Source organism: Panthera pardus, unplaced genomic scaffold (assembly GCF_024362965.1).
Source record: "Panthera pardus isolate Hobbes unplaced genomic scaffold, ASM2436296v1 HiC_scaffold_11, whole genome shotgun sequence".
Lineage (NCBI taxonomy): Eukaryota > Metazoa > Chordata > Mammalia > Carnivora > Felidae > Panthera > Panthera pardus.
In genome coordinates, this window is record NW_026526666.1 from 36,388,831 (window position 1) to 36,406,945 (window position 18,115).

General features: G+C 34.1%; 1 protein-coding gene across 6 annotated transcripts in view; it reads left to right on the top strand.

Annotated features, from left to right (window-relative positions):
* TTLL7 (tubulin tyrosine ligase like 7) overlaps positions 1-18,115 on the top strand; it is a 142,516-nt gene that overhangs the window by 82,398 nt on the left and 42,003 nt on the right. For all 6 annotated transcript variants that reach the window (XR_008418872.1, XR_008418873.1, XM_053893296.1 and 3 more), the window contains exons 14-18: positions 5,683-5,769; positions 10,252-10,450; positions 14,204-14,409; positions 15,406-15,540; positions 17,627-17,707. Coding sequence is in view for 4 of the 6 variants with exons in the window: in XM_053893296.1 (XP_053749271.1) it covers positions 5,683-5,769; positions 10,252-10,450; positions 14,204-14,409; positions 15,406-15,540; positions 17,627-17,707 (708 nt within the window). In the remaining 2 variants the exon portion in view is untranslated. The remainder of the gene's footprint in view (positions 1-5,682; positions 5,770-10,251; positions 10,451-14,203; positions 14,410-15,405; positions 15,541-17,626; positions 17,708-18,115) is intronic.

Genomic DNA, 18,115 nt, shown 5'->3' on the forward strand with positions numbered 1-18,115 from the left:
ATATGGTAGCTTGGAGTTCTAAAAGGAAACATTTCAAGAGGATAAACCCAGTGTGCAAGTGCTAATCAAGCCACTGCTTGCACTGTGCTTGCTAATGTCCCATTGGATAAGTAAGTTTATGTGGAACTATTAAAACTGTTAGTACTTTATATTACTGACATTTCATTACAGTGATAACCTCCATTGCTTGGATACACTGTTATATTGAGTGATTCAAAAGTCATGATAAAGTTTATTATAGATAGATTTTGCCATGGGCTTTTCACTCAAATTCTGCGACAGAAGGATATAAAGCCACTTTCAATCTGGCTACACCTAAAAGACAGAAGCATAAGGAATAATGTCTACTGCAATGTTCTTTTCCTTTAAAAGTGTTTCTTTTGACATACGCAGATGTTTCCACCATTAGAATTATATTCTGTGGCCCATTTGCTTTTCTTGATCAAGACATGGGAGACTTTGTTCATTTTCCTTCACCTGTTCTGCACTGTTATTTGTCTCTCCTGTGGACACAGCGTCTGTTTCATCTTGTCATTACTCTGTTCCACAGCCCCACTTTTTCTGCTAGAAAGCCTAGGGATTTTCGAGCCAATAGACCTACATTCAAATTCTAGTTGCCCATGCATTAATTTTGTAACCTTAGACTAAACTATTTGATCAATAGTTTCCTCATCACTAATATAGTATTGTTAAAACTATACTTGACAGGTTAGTTGTTAAAATAAAATTGAAGTTAATTAAAGTAGTCTAAGTAAAGTACTTGGCACATAATAAATAGGCTTCAAATCTTAAATTCCTGTATTCTTTGGATTCTTCAAAATCTAGTTTAAATGTCACCACTTTGCCTGTCCTATTCCATTGATTTGTGAACCTCTTCTTGTACAAATATCATACTATCTGTAGTACTGTTGCTTTTGACTTTTCTAGGTCCTTTATGCTTCCATATAAATTTTAGAATCCACTTGATTCTAGATTTTGATTAATTTTTATATTACAAAGTGGTTGCTGGGATTTTAATTGGGACTATGAGGAATCTATAAAATAATTACTGGGGAATTAACATCACTGAGTCTTCTGATCCATTAATATGGTATATTTCTCCATTTACTTGAGTCTTTAATTACTCATCTGTGCTTATAACTTTTGGTGTATAATTTTTGCACATGCTGAACTAAATTTTTTTTTAAATGTTTAGTTTGAGAGAGAAAGAGTGTGTGAACAAGGGAGGGGCAGAGAGAGAGGGAGAGAGAGAATCCAAAGCAGGCTCTATGCTGTCAGTGCAGAACCTGACATGGGGCTTGATGTCACAAACCTTGAGATCAAGACCGAGCTGAAATCAAGGGTCAGACGCTTAACCAACTGAGTCATCCAGTTGCCCCTAATTAAATTTATTCTTAAGTATTTGATGTTTTTGCTACTATTGTCAATAATACAGTTTTCAATTTTTTTCATTTTTAAATTTGCTTCCAAGATGTAAACATATGATTATTTTTGTATGTTGTCCTTATATCTAGTAATTTTTTAATATTGTATTTTTATTAACAGCCACCTCAAATTAATTTCTGGTTTTAATTTGGTTATTTATTTATATATTTATTATTTATATATTTGGAATATATATTATATATTTGGAAGTTTGTTGCTTAATTTTCATACATTAAAAATTTCTAGTTTTATTTTTGTTAAAAATTTCTAGTTGATTTCATTAGTGTAAGAAAACATTCTGATTTCAATATTATAAAATGAATTGATACTTGCTTTAACTCATAGACTACTTATTTTAGTGAATGTTCCAAGTGTACTTGAAAATAATGTGCTGCTACAGGTATTGGCTATAGAGTTTTATACATGTCATTTAAGTAAATTTGGCTATTAGCATTGTTCAGATATTCTATATCTTTCCTAATTTTTTTGGCCTACTTGTTCTAGCAGTTACTGAGAGATTGTTAAAACTTCCAACCGTGATTGTGGATTTCGTGTTGTCAATTTTTGGTTCATATACTTTGAAGTTACGAAGGTGTTTCTCTAATTCATTTTTTAAAATTTCTTTGTTATAAAGTGCTCATCTTTCTCTTGCCATATTCTGTGTCTTAAAATTTACTTTCTGTGACTAATGTAGCTGCACTAGTTTCTTTCTTATGGTTACTGTTGGAATGACATATCTTTTCCATCTATTTATCAACTCATCTGTGTTCTTATATTTAAGATGTCTCTGGTAAATAGCATGTAGTTGGGTCATATTTGCTTTAAAATTCAGTCTGACACTATCTGTGTCTTGATCATTTCACACATTTACTGGAATAGTTGGGTTTGTTTTCTCTCTTACCTTTGTTCTGTATCCCATCTGTTCATTATTCCTTTGATGTTCCCTTTATTCTTTTGGAAAAATCAATTATTTTTTGTTATGTTATTTTGTCTTCTCTTTTGGCTTTTTGTTATATTTTTAGCATAATGTTTATAAAAGAAATTACAACATACATCCTTTCATTATAATAATCAACCTTGAATTAAGGACCATAACGATTTCATTTCATTTAGTGACTCCCTCTGACTCTGTGCTGTTAACATCTATTTTACTTTTACATATGTTATAAACCTCAAAATACGTTGTTGTTAGTGTTGTCTAAGCAATTAGTGGTCTTTAATAGTTTTCTAACTAGCTTTTCCTATTTATTCACATTTATACCCTTTCTTGTATTCTTCATTTCTTCATGCAGATCCATGCCTCTAACAAGGGTTATCTGTCTTCAGTTTGAAGAAACTTACTTTAGTACTTCATATTCCTTCATATTCCTTTTATTTTATTTTATTTTTTTAATAGAAGAAAATTTGGCATACAACATTGTGTAAAGACACATTTACATATTTAATATGAGCCTAGAGCCCAATTCAGACTCTGTCTCCCTCTCTCACTGCCCCTCCCCCACTTGCGGGTGTGCACGTGCTCTTTCTCTCTCCCCTTCAAAAATAGACATTAAAAAAATATTTTAAAAAATTATAAGACATTAAAAATAACAGGAAAAAGTGACCCATAATAAAAAGGAAAAAACACTTTAAAAAGCAGGTCTATAAATGATCTCCATGTTAAAATTAACATACAAGGATTTTAAAATAAATACTACACACATATTAAAGAAAATATACATATAAATAAAATTGATTACAAATGAATAAAATGAATGGAAGATGCAGAATTTCAACAGAGAAATGAAATTTCAAAAACAATTGAAAATATTTTTTCAAAATACAATCAAATACTGAGCTGAAAAATACAATAAAAAATTAAGAAACAACCAGATAGGCTTATGGCAGACTGGGCAGAGCAAAGATATATCAGTGGAAATTATCCAAACTGAAGCACACAAAAAGATAAAAAAAGGAAAAACAGAACAGAGTTTCAAAGATAGATGGAATGCTGTCCAATGATCTAATATATGTGTAATTAGAGTCCCGTAAAGAGACAAATACAAAATAATGAAGCAGAAATATCTGAAGAAATAATGGAGGAAAATTCTCCAAAACCAATGGGATACATTAATCCAGAGCTTCAGGAAATTGAGAAAATTACAAGGAGAATTCATATAAAGAAAACTACATGGACACATGTGTAGCATAAGTGTGGTGGTGATTAATTTTCTCCTTTTTTGTTTGGTCTGAAATTGTCTTTCATTTTGCCTTCTTTCTTAAATGGTTGTTTGGGTATAGAATTCTATCTTGGCAGGCTTTTTTTTCTTTCAGCACTTTTATAGATGTCTTCTGGTTTCTATTGTTTCTATTCAGAAATCAACCATCATTATTCTTGTTTTCCTTCTGGATGTAATACGTCTTTTTTCCCCAGCTGCTTTTTTTTTTTTCTCACTCAACATTTTTACTTTGATGTGTCCAAGTGTCACTTTTTCCTGTTATTTTTAATGTCTTATAATTTTTAAAAATTTTTTTTAGTGTTTATTTTTGAAGTGGAGAGGGAGGGAGAGAGTGTGCACGTGAGTTGGGGAGGGGCAGTGAGAGGGAGACACAGAGTGAATTGGGCTCTAGGCTCATATTAAATATGTAAATGTGTCTTTACACAATGTTGTATGCCAAATTTGTTTCTATAAAATGAAGTAAAGTAAAGTAAAGTAAAGTAAAGTAAAGTAAAATAAATTAAAAAAAAGTTGAACTAGGTCCAGGCTGGGTTGTAGTAGTTTTATTAGCTTCTTGTTTCAAATGTGCCAAGGATAGACGTTACTTATTGATTATTATAGACCTCATTCTGTATCAGTATCTAAAATCTGTAAGGTTGCAGAGGAGTAGCACTGACTTTTACATACCTCTATCCTCCTACTCCACTACATATTCACTAAAATTGCTGTGGGGCTCCTCTAGATGTTACACTAGCCCACATGACCATTGAAAACTCTGTTGGATTCTCTTTATCCCACTAGAATCTCTCTGTCTATTATAGACATGGTCTCTGCCTTTCTGTGTGCAGACTAGACAAATGGTCCCAAAGTAGAAAGTGGCTACTCATGTCTGCTTACCTACAAGAACTTTCCCCCCTCTGGTATTCAGTTTCTTTTACATTCCTTTTAAACCACAGCTTTCTGATGTCTTTAAAAAAATGTGATTGTTTAATTTATCTGTCTTTTTCTAGCTGCTATAATGAAAGTATTATCTATTATGACCTTTTTTCTCCTAAGCAGAAACAGAACTCTTTGAGTTTCTTTTTCATTATCTTGTGTTGCTGTCCTTGGAATTCATTGTAGGATTATTATTTAATCAAAACATTATAACAAAAGTATTTTGGTATTTTAATAGCTAAACTTTATTGGATTGAGATGAAGAGTAACTTATTTTACAAATTTCCATTGTACCATGAGATTTCTATATTTTCAAAAACCTTTTTTTAAGGGACACTGAAATATGTCATAATACATAAGTGAAGATATGATATATTTATAGGTTGAATAAATAAAGAAACCATAAATTATACCTCTTTCAGTGTAGGTATTATATCATATTTCTCTGGTTTGCTCAAACATCTACTTCAGTATATGGTTTTATAACTTTTCCCTTTGACTTTAAAATGACTCTAGAAGAGCGTAAGAGATGATACTATGCCCATAGAATGAAAACTTTTGATAAAGATACTCTTTCATAAAGATACTCTTGAGCAATAGTTAAAATAGTTAAATAGTTAAAATAGTTAAAATTTTGAAAGAATTTTCGTTAAATTGTGCCCATTAACCAAATACTAACATTAGATTGTTCTAAATGAAATTATTAGGCCAATCATCAGTTTTCTGCCTGAAGTTGTAATATTATTTTGCACTAATTAAATAGAAATAATTGAAGAAATTGTGCTTTGGAAACTAGAGTGTACTTTTAGAAATTTTAAAATGTTCAATAGGCTAATTTATTGAACTATTGTACTCTAAGATTTAGTAGTGTACTAGAACCTAAGGATACATTTATTTATGATATTAACACATTATAGATTTCAGGTATGTATTTTTTATATTGTCAGATTTTAGTGAAGTTTTCTTCAAGAGATTTTTCCATAACCCTTTATTTCTCCTTTGATCTGAGCAATCTTCATTAAATAGTTCTAGGACTCTTTGTTGTACACTATTTTATGGAGATTAATGAACTTGGAAAAATTCTAGAGTTCATTAGTGACCACAATTTTAATTTGTTTTTAAGGAGGAAGATATTTTAGATCTTCTGGAACAATGTGAAATTGACGATGAAAAACTGATGGGCAAAACTGTCAAGCCTCGAGGACCAAAGGTACAGTACCTCTACATTCTTGTTAGTTTCCCTCATTTTTTTTTAATAGTTTCCCTCATTTTTTTATTCTTTCCCTAATGCTAGTGAAAACCCTATAAGTTAGGGCCAAGAGGGACTTAGAACTAGTACCTTTATTCTACATTCTGTATTACATTTTTCTCATATCCTAGACTTACAACGATCAGAGATGTGTAGCATTATAGATAAGGCAAATCATGACTCTGGAGACCCTTATGGGAAGCCCCACTTATCGTTGACCCAGCAGCATTGAAATTGTGTTCATTAAAATAGGTATGGTTTCTAGGAATAAACAGGAAGCTGTCATGCAGGCAGAAATGAACAGGCGGTTGCTTTACCTTCATCTGCTCTTTAGTGATGATAGCTACATGCTATTTTTTTTTTTCATATGTCAAAGTCCTTGCTAGTAGAGTAGGAAAATAATTGAGTTTCTAAAATCTTGGAAACATTTTTTATTGTTTTTTTAAACTATGTTTTTTGTTTGTTTGTTTTTAGTTTATATTTCTGCAATACAAAGCTATCTTTATGTCCTTACACACATCAGCATGCTCTGTCATGCTTTTTTCATGCCTCTGGAATGCCTTCCTATTTAAAAAAATCATTCATTACTTGACTGATTAGAGATCCCCTTCTAATCTAGCTGACCCCTTGCTGCCTCTGTGTAATCTTCCCTCACTCCCCTAGTTAGACTTCCTTCTTCTGCTTCTTCTGCTGTGCCACAAGTAACACTTCGTAGAGCAGCTGTGACAGTTGTGTGCATATTTGCTTTAGTATGAATTTGTAAGTTCTTTGAGGGTAGGAAGCGTGTTGTCATTTTTATACCTCTAGCACCTAGTACAGTGTCTGGCACTTAGAAGGTTCTCAAAAACCATTAGTTAAATTTGTTGAATGTGTCCACCAAAACCTTATTGGCTGGTGGAAGAAAAAATAGGTGCACCAAAACCCAGGTATATTGTGGCAAGTGGTGTAATAAAGGAAGAGGAAAGGGCGACACTAACATAGAGAAGAAAAGGATTGGTAGACTATGAATGGCCTCGTAAAGGAAATGCCATTTAAACTTGGTCTTGAAAAATGAGTAATGCTTTAATCTTTTAAAAGCAGGAGAAGGAGGGGCACCTGGGTGGCTCACTCCGTCTGTTAACCATCTGACTGGCTCTGGTCATGATTTCACGGTTCGTGAGTTCAAGCCCCACGTCAGGCTCTGTGCTATGAGCACAGAGTCTGCTTTGGATCTTCTGTCTCCCTCTCTCTCTCTGCCCCTCCCCTGCTCGTGCTATCTCTCTCGCTCTCTCTCTCAAAAATAAAATAAAAATTAAAAAAAAAAAAAAGAGCAGGAGAAGGATGTTCAGGGTAGAGGAAATATTTAAGGCAAGGACATGGAGGTGTGACACTGCATAGAGTATTGGAAAGAAAAGAAAGAATTTGGAATGACTCAAATGGAAGATTCCTGAGGAGTAAAACAGTGCAAGATGAATCTGGTGAAAAATATGTATCTGGTGGACAGCAGAGACATTGGATCTTAGGCACCATTCTTCTGAAATATGTACTTTATACTGAAGAATTGTGGAAGATGTTGTTGATAATGCCTTTGGGACAGATATATTTCAGACTATCTGTAAAAGTGAATAGTTTTTAAACTTTATGTATTAATTATTGCAATTCAGCAAACCAGTTATGAGACAACTCGGGGACACAATATTTATGTTAGAACGACAAATGCAAAGGCCCTGAGACAGCCTTCTACTGTCATATTTTTCTTTGCCTCATCAAATAAGGCTTCTCATTCAAATAAAAATATAAGCTCCTGGAGGGGAGAATTCATATGATGTATTTTTTTCAACCCCTCTTATTTCTAGGCAAGTGGTGGAAACTAACTGTATTTGTTGAAATGAAATGAATTGGTTGGTTTCTGTAGTTATTAATGTCAGTAATATTTCCAAGTGGTTGAAAGCTGCATAATTGGTCTGAAGTAAAAGCATTTTTATAACTTTTAACTTTATGAACACTGAAGGTCTGGGCTGAGCCAAACTTCAAAGCAGGCTTTCCTTCATAGAGGGATGACATCACAGGGGACGCCTGGGTGGCTCAGTCGGTTAAGCCTCCAACTTGGGCTCAGGTCATGATCTCGAGGTTTGTGAGTTTGAGCCCCACGTCGGGCTCTGTGCTGACAGCTCAGAGCCTGGAGCCTGCTTCGGATTCTGTGTCTCCCTCTGCCCCTCCCCTGCTCACACTCTGACTCTCTCTGTCTTTCAATAATAAAAAAATGTTAAAAAAAATTTTTTTAAAGGGATGATATCATATGCTACACATTAATTTCCAGTGTGTTTATAGTAGAAGAATAATTGAAGATAGTGCAGGTTAAATGAAATGCGTACTAGGAGAAATAATAATTTTCCCTTATTTGAGAAACTAAGAAATATTAATGAACGATATAAATAATAAATACCACATAAAGTATTAGCTATTAGCATTGTTGTTTTTTTTTTTTTTCAGCTGAGTGGTAGGGACATAAATATTTGTTTTACTAATCTTTCTGCTATTTTTATATTTTTATGTCTGACCCAATTCATAATAAAATTGGACATAAAAATAAGTAGTATGGTTTGCGTCCTAAGTCAATGCCACTTTACAGATTCCATTTTGTAATTAGGCACTGTTCAAACTTTATGCTGCTATGACTTCTTATGAATTATTGCTTGAACAGTGTGTTGGTCAAAAAGTCCCAAGTGCACATATGACACAAAGGTTCAGCTGTCTGCTTCCCCTTGTGATTCTTTATAGGATCAAATAACTCATTACGTAGTCAGCTCTTTAAGAAACCTTAAAGCTGTTTGTCTACATGAAAGAGGGCATTACTAGCAAGCCTGGTCATGCCAGTGTTTCTTCTGGTTCTGTGAGACTTCTGAAGAAACGTGTTTCCTGTAGAATCCATATTCCCCAGGACTGTCAGGATGTTTGATGATTGTGTACTAGTCAGTGTTTGCATATATATCTCTTTGAACATTGCCAGTGCTCAGTAAATATTAGACTATCAAAAGGAAAGCATACTTTGAAATACAGGTTGGTACCTTAGCGTATGAAATTACTTTCCTGCTTTTGTTATTTTTCATCCTGTGGAAAGGCAGTAACTTTAAGAGGATCATGCTTGGGCTCACTGTGTATTCCAGGCACTTCATGAAATGCTATTTCTCTCTTTATCTTTCATCCTACACTGATACACAAGAAGATATACCTTGATATTTCAGTGAAATCCCACGGTAACCAAGGATTTCATTATGGTGTATGCTAACATCAAAGCATTTTTGTTTAACAGAGAACAAGAATCTAGTATACAACTACAGGCACCTTTCCCAGCAGGAGTAAGAGGCATATGGTTTGTATAATAAATAGTCTCCTAAAATGACTAAGTCAGAAAAATGTCTTGTTCTTGGTTGTGCACATTCTTTCTGAAGTGAAGCTGTCCCACTTTCCTTTTATTCCTTCGGCTGGCATCATTGGAGACATATTGATTGGGAGGTTGGGAGACAAGTAATTCTAATGGAGATTTTGGAACATAATACCATTTTGAATCATTACAGATTTTCCCTTCTTCTTGGCACCTGTCCTCCAAAAATTCATGCCATATTGATTTTTACATTATATTAATTTTTTTTATGTAGCATGAGCAATGAAAAGCAGTGTTACTCCATTATGGCCAGACCTATATGTCATAGTTAGAAATGAGAAAAGACAGGAATTGTTCATGACCAATATGGAAAGTAGATAATTAACTAAAAATTTTTATTTGTGAAAATATCCACAGCAAATTAGACATGTGAGGAATACCTTGCTTCTTGTTATACGTTATCTGAGTGGATAGGCTCATAGACTCTGTTTTATGATGTGACCTTACTTGACTTACAGTGATTTATGTTACTTATAGTGGTTTAACTGGCTGCTGCTTTCTTACCCTTTTTTGCCTCTCTTCCCCTTGCCTCTCTCCTTCTCTCTTTCTCTTTCTCTCTCTCTCAGAAGCAACATACATTCACACACACAATTATTGAGTGACTCTGAACATCAGTGGTACAATAAAAGTACATCTTCGTGTTTTGATAAGTACAAGTAATCTCTTTGTATGGAATGAAGAAAAGTGGTTATGCAGAATGATTACGTTTCTGATTTTTATATTTTCGTATCAAATATTTTCTTTTATTTTGTTATTCTGTGTGAATACTCTGGTCATTTATTCAAATCATGCAGAAATAGCATTCTCCTCGTTATGACTGAACTGTATCATTTAAGAAGGAAAATTTTGCAGAAACAAACAATTAGTGAATAGCACTGTAGCAGTCATACTTGGGGGATTATCAGGCTTTTGTGAAAAGCAGGAGGCATAAACAGGAAATTAAAAATAGTAGCTAATCATGCTAATAGTTTGTTAATTTTTTGAATTCTAACAGAATAACACATTTCCCTCTATTTTAGCCTCTGTCCTCCATGCCTGAGAGCTCTGAGGTAATGAGAAGACAGAAATACTATAGCAGTGACAGCAGTTATGACAGTAGCAGCAGCTCTTCGGAATCAGATGACAATGAAAAGGAAGAATACCAAAATAAGAAAAGAGAAAAACAAGTTACGTATGACCTTAAACAGTCCAACCACTACAAGTTAATTCAACAATCCAGTAAGTTAATTTCTTCTAATTTAGTTGTTATATGAAGAATTATGGAACTGAAATTACTGAACTCAATAAAAGACCTTGGGCCAAATGAACCCTTGTCGTGTGTGAGGAGACCTGGATTCTTTCCCGCTTCCTTCCCTAACCGGACCTGGGCACAACCCACAATCCCTTTCAGGCTCTGTAGATAGAAAACAAAAGGTTTGAGTCAAGGATCTCTTACAGTCCATTGTCTTATATTTCATAGTTTTTGTTAAGTGCTAGATTTTTGCATGGATTTTATAAAACGTGCCTCATGGCTGCTAATCTGGTAATTCATTCTCTTTTAAGAGAGAATTCTCTTTTAATTCATACTCTTTTAAGACAGTATGTTCTCTCATTCCATTCCCCATTTTCCCTTCCTCCTGGTCACCCATTTTAGTTTATATTCTCACCTATAAAAATGTGTATCTCTCTAGGCATTTGACTTGATCATCAATTCTGTGAGCCACAGAATTGTGAAATAGTTGAAGTTTTGTTCCCTCATTTCCATCAGGGCTAAACACTTATGTGAGGGCTTTTGGGATGCAGCAAGTATTCAGGAGAGTAGCCGACCAGCTGCTGTGTTGTCTTCTTTCTGGTTTCCTCTTTTCTCTTTCTTCTTTTATTTCTTTTCACATTTTCTCTCTCCTCCATTCTGTCGTTCATTCCTTCCTTGATTTCAGAGGTGTCCACAATTCTTCTTTCATCCCCAAATGTCCAGTGTGGTATTGCTCTTTTCCCAGGCTCATTGGATACTCCAGTGTAGGGCTTTTCTTAACTCCCATCTCTGCTGTCTCTCCCTTGTTCTCTGTTGTCCCAGGGCTCTACTAAAGAGACCAGTTCAATCATGCAGTAAACACAACTGTGAGCCTTTGTTGATCTCCAGCAATGGTTTGTTTAATATGTTATTTCCCTGGTATTGAGTGGATTTTAAACCTGGCCTTCCATGCTTTGGCACATAACATAAGGAATACAGCACAAACATGAAAATGTTTAATTATTCTTTTACCAAATTACCATGAAGATTTTTAATGGTCTTTCTTTTCTTTTTCCTTTACTTTCTTTTACTGAATTATTCCATAAATATACATGCTAATATATGTCCTGTCTTTGAGAGTTTATGTGTTTGGAGGGAACATAATGCATTATGTTCCATTTCATTTATTTAATTACTCATTTAAGATGTTTATTGAGCACTTGTTCTAGAATTTGCAAGCTATTTTATCAATTACTTCCTTTTTTTCTTAAAGACACCTTAAGTACTTTCAATATGTCTATACGTAAGGAGGGCTCTGTTTCTCTTTTGGAAGCTGACATTGTCCTGCCTAGATTTCATCAGTTTTTTTTTTTTTTTTTTTTAATGTTTATTTATTTTTGAGACAGAGAGAGACAGAGCATGAACGGGGGAGGGGCAGAGAGAGAGGGAGACACAGAATCAGAAGCAGGCACCAGGCTCTGAGCCATCAGCCCAGAGCCCGACGCGGGGCTTGAACTCACGGACCGTGAGATCGTGACCTGAGCTGAAGTCAGACGCTTAACCGACTGAGCCACCCAGGCGCCCCTCATCAGTTTTTTTTTTTTAAGCCCTCTTCAGTTGCTTAAGGTGTGCATTCCTAAGAGCATGAGCTGACAGAGGATAGCGTAGAGAATATGTTGCTAGGATTTCTATAGCTCTGAGAGTGTTCTTTGTTCTCAGACCAACAGGCTAATAAATTGAGATCAGAAAAATAGCGTATTAAAAATGTTTTTAAGTGTGAATTCACATTTTAAACATAGCTTAATTCAGTTACATATCTTTTTATTTATTAGTTATATTTTATTTTTATAGTCATTAGGAATTACCTCAAAGGTTTAAATTTGTTTTATATTCTGTCTTTAATATTACACTAGGGAATAGCCACAAACGCTCTTTGAGGCTTCTCTCGAAAGTAATGCTAATGACGGAGGACAAAATCCAGATTATGTGTAACATTTGTTAACTTAGGAACTTCAAACTTGCTATAGTTTCAGAGGTATATTGTGGGTTGATATAAGATGTTCATAAATGAAAAACGATAGGAAATATTTTCTCACATAATTTGTGTATGCAAGTTATAACCATTTTTTGTTTATCTACTTATTGGCATGTCTAGTGATTTAATTATTCTGTCTGAATTTCCAGTGTGTGCAGGGGAAAAATGGGAATCTGTGGTGATTCAAGAGAAAGGATATTTTTCCTTCTGCACCTGTGATCAGGTTATACAGGTCCAAACTGTCACCTTAAGCCCTCAAAGAGAGCAGGACCAAGGCGTAGGAGTAGCACACACTTTTGTGTGTTTTCTTGGTAGAAGGTTGAGCAGTGGTGTGTTTTCCACACAGCCCTTTTCTAGAAGCATAGTCCTTTCCAAAAAAAGATACGACTTTCAGGTTCAGAAGAAAGTTAATAGTTAGAAAAAATGGAAGTTTTTTTTTAAACACCTTTTGTAATAAGCTTTAATGAGTATACTTTTTTGTACTTTCCAGAACCACATGGTTTTAGGCTTATCGTGTACTCAAAATATCCATTAGAAATACATCCCTAAATATAAGGTTTATGTCCATTGCCTTTATAGAGGTTTAAATTTTTTTCAACAGCTAATGAAGAGAATTATTTGGGTATTCAACCTGCCTTCATGTGAGTTTTATTAAATTATTTAATTAGTGAAGACTGATATATTCCCCAAGCAGAGAGAAAATATAGAACAGAGGGTATAAAGAATATATGAACTAAAAAGGATATAAATGTATACTATTGAGTGATATTCTATTTCCCTGTGCAAGGAATCAAAATTTACCTGGAACAGTTGGTTCTCTTTCATAAATGGTCTCAATATGCATTGGGGAAGATATTCTATGGTTTTCCCTAGTTTGTTCTGATAATCCTCTAGATCCAGACATTTTTTTTCTTGACTTAAATCTTTACTATGGGAATTTAAACCTATTTTTTTTCCTGTCCTGTGAATAAGAAGACTATCTGTCTAGTCCCACTCTTGTAATAACCAATTACATACTTAAACTCCATTAGGATAATCTTTATGTTTTTCTTCTGTTTTATTTATTTTTTTCATGGTTTCTGAAATATAACATCCATTTATCCTGGCCACTCTCTAGACTCCTTTGCATCCCTCCCTATGAATCTTGCTATAAAGTATTCTATTTTTAACCTATACACAGATTATTCTAATAAACTGTCAGTCTAATCCAAAGATAGTAGATGGCATAATGCTTTAGAAAGAGGGAGGACACTGATGTTATGTAGGTCAGGACTTAAACCTGAGCTTTGCCACTTTCTCATCATGTGGCCTTGAGAAAGTTCTTCCTCTGAACCTCCAGGGGATGGAGATTCCTACTTCAGAGGGTTTCTGTGAGGATTAAGATAAAAGTGTATCACCAGGCAAGATGCCTGGCTTATAGAAGATGCTCCATAGATGTTAGTTTTCCTTCCTTCTGGTTCTTTTATGTCACATTTCAAGAACAGAACTGTTTAAGAATTGTTCTCATGGTTGCCATTCTTCATACATGACAGGGGTTCTGCACCAAATTTACTGTTTATATTGAAGAATTAACTTCAAACTCATATTCTCATGATGATGTCTATGTTTTTTACATTTATGGCCATCCTGCTACCATGTGGTCTAATTGTTAGTTTAAATAAACTCAATGAAGTGGGAAACTTCTAACTGGCTACTGTACTATCATCCCTCTTCTCCATCATAATAGGCTCTATTAGGCGTTCAGTCAGTTGCCCTCGGTCCATCTCTTCTCAATCACCTTCCAGTGCAGACAACCGGCCGTTTTCTGCTCAGCAAATGATATCAGCATCCCGGCCGGCTTCAGGGTCTCGGTCGCATTCCTTAAACCGTGCTTCCTCCTACATGAGGCATCTGCCTCACACTAATGAAGCCAGCTCTACTAACTCTCAGATGGTAAGTCATCTATTTCGCTCCGAGATTACAGGAAGCACTACACTCAGGATTTAGGTGGTAAAGGGATCAGTGGGGAGGAGGACAGGTTGAACCTCAGATCCTTTCTATAATTCAACTCATGGTCTTCTGGAATTTGAGTTATTCATCCAGCTTAGCCTGTAACTTAGTATGAGTTCTTCAAAAGCAGACTCTACTATATCATAGAACTTGAGGATGGACACTGAGAATAACGTTTTATGTCCATTTGCTGATGGTCTAGGGTAATTTTGTTGAAAATCATCTGAGTAAATGTATCACCTTGCAGTGTATTGTGCAGTATATATGTAAATTTGGGGGAATTTGTTGGATAGTAAATTTTCCTTAATGGGATGATTGATTAATAGGTTAAAAAAAACAAACCATTGATAACTTATCCTTAGGCTACTGAAGTATAACATAGTTCATAATGTTTTCTTCATGTTAACATACAGCATATTCCCTCCTTAGCACAAATCCCAGAGATTCAGTGTTAAGGAGGTCAGTGAACTTATTTTGCAACCAGGCATAGTTGTAGGTGCTCAAATAGATATCTCAAGGCACCTACACATAGGCCAGGGATTTATTTGTTTATTTAATGTGGATTATGTTCCCAAAGAGAAAAGTCTAGAAAATATAAATGGATGAATTTCATTTGGTAACTATCAATAATTATTTTTTCTAATCAAGAATTGCATAAGGTATATGGAACAAATGGAACCGACCAGGAAGTCTTTTTTAAACACTTACATTTTATTTTAGTGTTTTGTGCTAAATAAACTACAACTGTGTGGAAGTGTGAAAGACATTCTTGGAAAATCATATCCATTTAATCCTAAGAATAAATGTAAAAAAAATTTTTTCTTTTTGTTATTTTTTTTAATTAAAAGTGCATCATTTTTACCTAGAAATATCTTTCAGATTATAGTGGCACAATGAAATAAGACCCCCTCCAAATATCTGTATTCTTTCAAATTTAAGAGTGAGTCTTTGCGGCAACCGAGAACAAAGGAACAAGAAGACCATCTAACAAGTCAGACCTTATTTGTCCTCAAGGACATGAAGATCCGGTTTCCAGGAAAATCAGATGCAGAATCATTACTTCTGATAGAAGATGTGAGTATTTAACGTATGAAATTCCAAGGTGGTTGCACCTTTTTATTGTTCTTCTTAAAATATTAAAATTTATTTCCTGATAGCATCATTCTGAATGTCATGGTAAACTTAATGTTCTTTTCAACCTCCACAAGCTTTAGAAAATACAGGGGTTATTTTAATCTTTATGATTTATGAGCAGTGAGATCACCATATCAATAAAGCAGAATATCTTTTAGCGTATAGTCCTGTTTTAATATTAAAATGATGAAATTGCCTCATAAGTGAGAATAATTAGTGTTAAATAATTACTGTTCGTAATGATGAAAAAAATACCAAGTTAAGCCTCCTTCTGTAAAGATTTAGAAGGATCTAACATGGAAGGAATTGTAATGAAAAAAGTAGGGCCCTCAGTATAAAATATCAAGAATATTTGAATGTGGCTCCTTGAATGGTTTTGGTTTTGGTCAGATTTTGAAATGGCTTATGTTGGGGGTTTTTCTTGTTATAAACACATTTGCACCACCCAGTGGAACATTCTAAAATGACACAGTCCTAAAATTCATATTAAAGTCAAGGACTTTTCCTTACTTCTATTTTAGAAAGAATGTCCAACTTTTAGATATTTCTGGTGAAAGAGCATTTCTTCAGTCACAGATTAATTTCATTTAAACATCTATTTCAAATTGACATGCTTAGATAATCCCCCAGTAACAGAAGGTTGTTTTCTGGTTTCCCTGTTCTGTTTGGTTTGGTTTTGGTTTTGGTGGGTTTTTGGTTTTTTGGGTTTTTTGTTGTTGTTGTTGCTGTTGTTGTTGTTCCAGAGAAGAAGACACCATCTAGTGGCCAATTGTAGGATAAGAACCACAACAATGCACTTGGCCTTTTTCATGTTTTAGTATTACTTTAGACCTATCTAAAGGAACTGTCTAGAAACAAACAAAATAATAATAAAAATTTAACTTTCTTAGCTAAAAAATTAATAGTGGCAATTTCTATTTTGTAATCATGACATAGTTATAAGCAAAACCCCCCAAGTATTATTCATTGTATTGTTATATATATTTTTTAAAAAGTGAAAATGATATCTTGCTTACCAAGATATTTGTTACATTGAGGAAAAAGGAGGAAAAGTGAACATTAATTATAAAGCTTTATGTACATTTGTTTTTATTTACATATTAATCTTATTCAATCAAGTTCTGGGTAAAAACAAAGTTTTTGTACATAAATTTTACTTAGAGATATTAGCTACATACCACCCTTTTGAATTAGGTAGAAGAAAAATTAGATAGAGAGTAGAACTAATATTTGTGGCTGATGTGATTATTTTATAAAGAATATATATGGGCTTATAGGGACACCTGGGTGGCTCAGTTGTTTAAACATCCAACTCTTGATTTTGGCTCAGGTCATGATCTTGCAGCTGTGCGATTGAGCCCCACATCCAGCTCCATGCTGGGAATGGAGTCTGCTTAAGATTCTGTCTTTCCCTCTCCCTCTGCCCCTCCCCCGTGCACATGCACTATCAAAACAATGAACAAAAAACCAAGGAAACAAAAAATAGAGAGTATAAATAAAATGTAACGAATAATTCTATAAGACATTAGACCGTTTACTATATGTTCACCATACACAGCAAATATTTTAATCTGTTTGCTATAGTATATATTACTGGAATATATATTTAGAAATTTTGAAGCTTTGTACCAACAAAAACCCAATAAACAAAACAAAGGGATAATAGAATATATATGGGCTATCTTTTAATGTGTTGTTCAATATTCTGTTACTATGGGTGCTGTGTAAATAGAGCTCTTAAAATTAAAATGGAAAATCTGTGTTTTGGACTTCTTCCCAAATCTTATGTACCTCAAGACATTTGACTTTCATTTATTAGAGACTGTGTACTTTTAACAGCAAAAAAGAGAAAACTTTGGATTCAGATGGCATGTCTTTATGAAAGTAAACATTCTTTGTTGCAAGTAATATTACAGTGCTTCCGTTTCACAAATTAATAATATTGGTTTCACCCCATTTATTTCTCTTTTGTTACTTTTAAGGAAAATTTTAGATTAAGTTTCTTAATCTTTCTCTCCCAAAACAGATCATTGATAACTGGAGGTATCATAAAACAAAAGTGGCTTCATATTGGCTCATAAAATTGGACTCTGTAAAACAACGAAAAGTGAGTAATTCCAAAAATAGTTTTGCCCTTTGGGATTATGTATTAAGATCATTCATCCATATCCATAATCAAGCTATATACATCTTCATTTGTTTACTCATTTCTTCCACAAATATTTGTTGCACACCTACTGTGTTTCGGGCACTGTTCTAGGTTCTGAGGATAAAAGAAGTGAATTTAAAACAAGCCCCGTGGTCTCATAGAGCTTATATTTTAGTTCAGGTGTTTGATAATAAACAATATATAATAGAATGAAGGGCAATTCTACTGGGTAAGTACCTGAAGAAAAATAAATCAGAGTGAAAAAAAGAAAGAAGGTAACATGGGAGCAGAGACCTTAAGGAAATGCTACTATGCAGATAACTGCAGTTACAATGTATCAATCAGGCAGAGGGAAGAGCAGATACA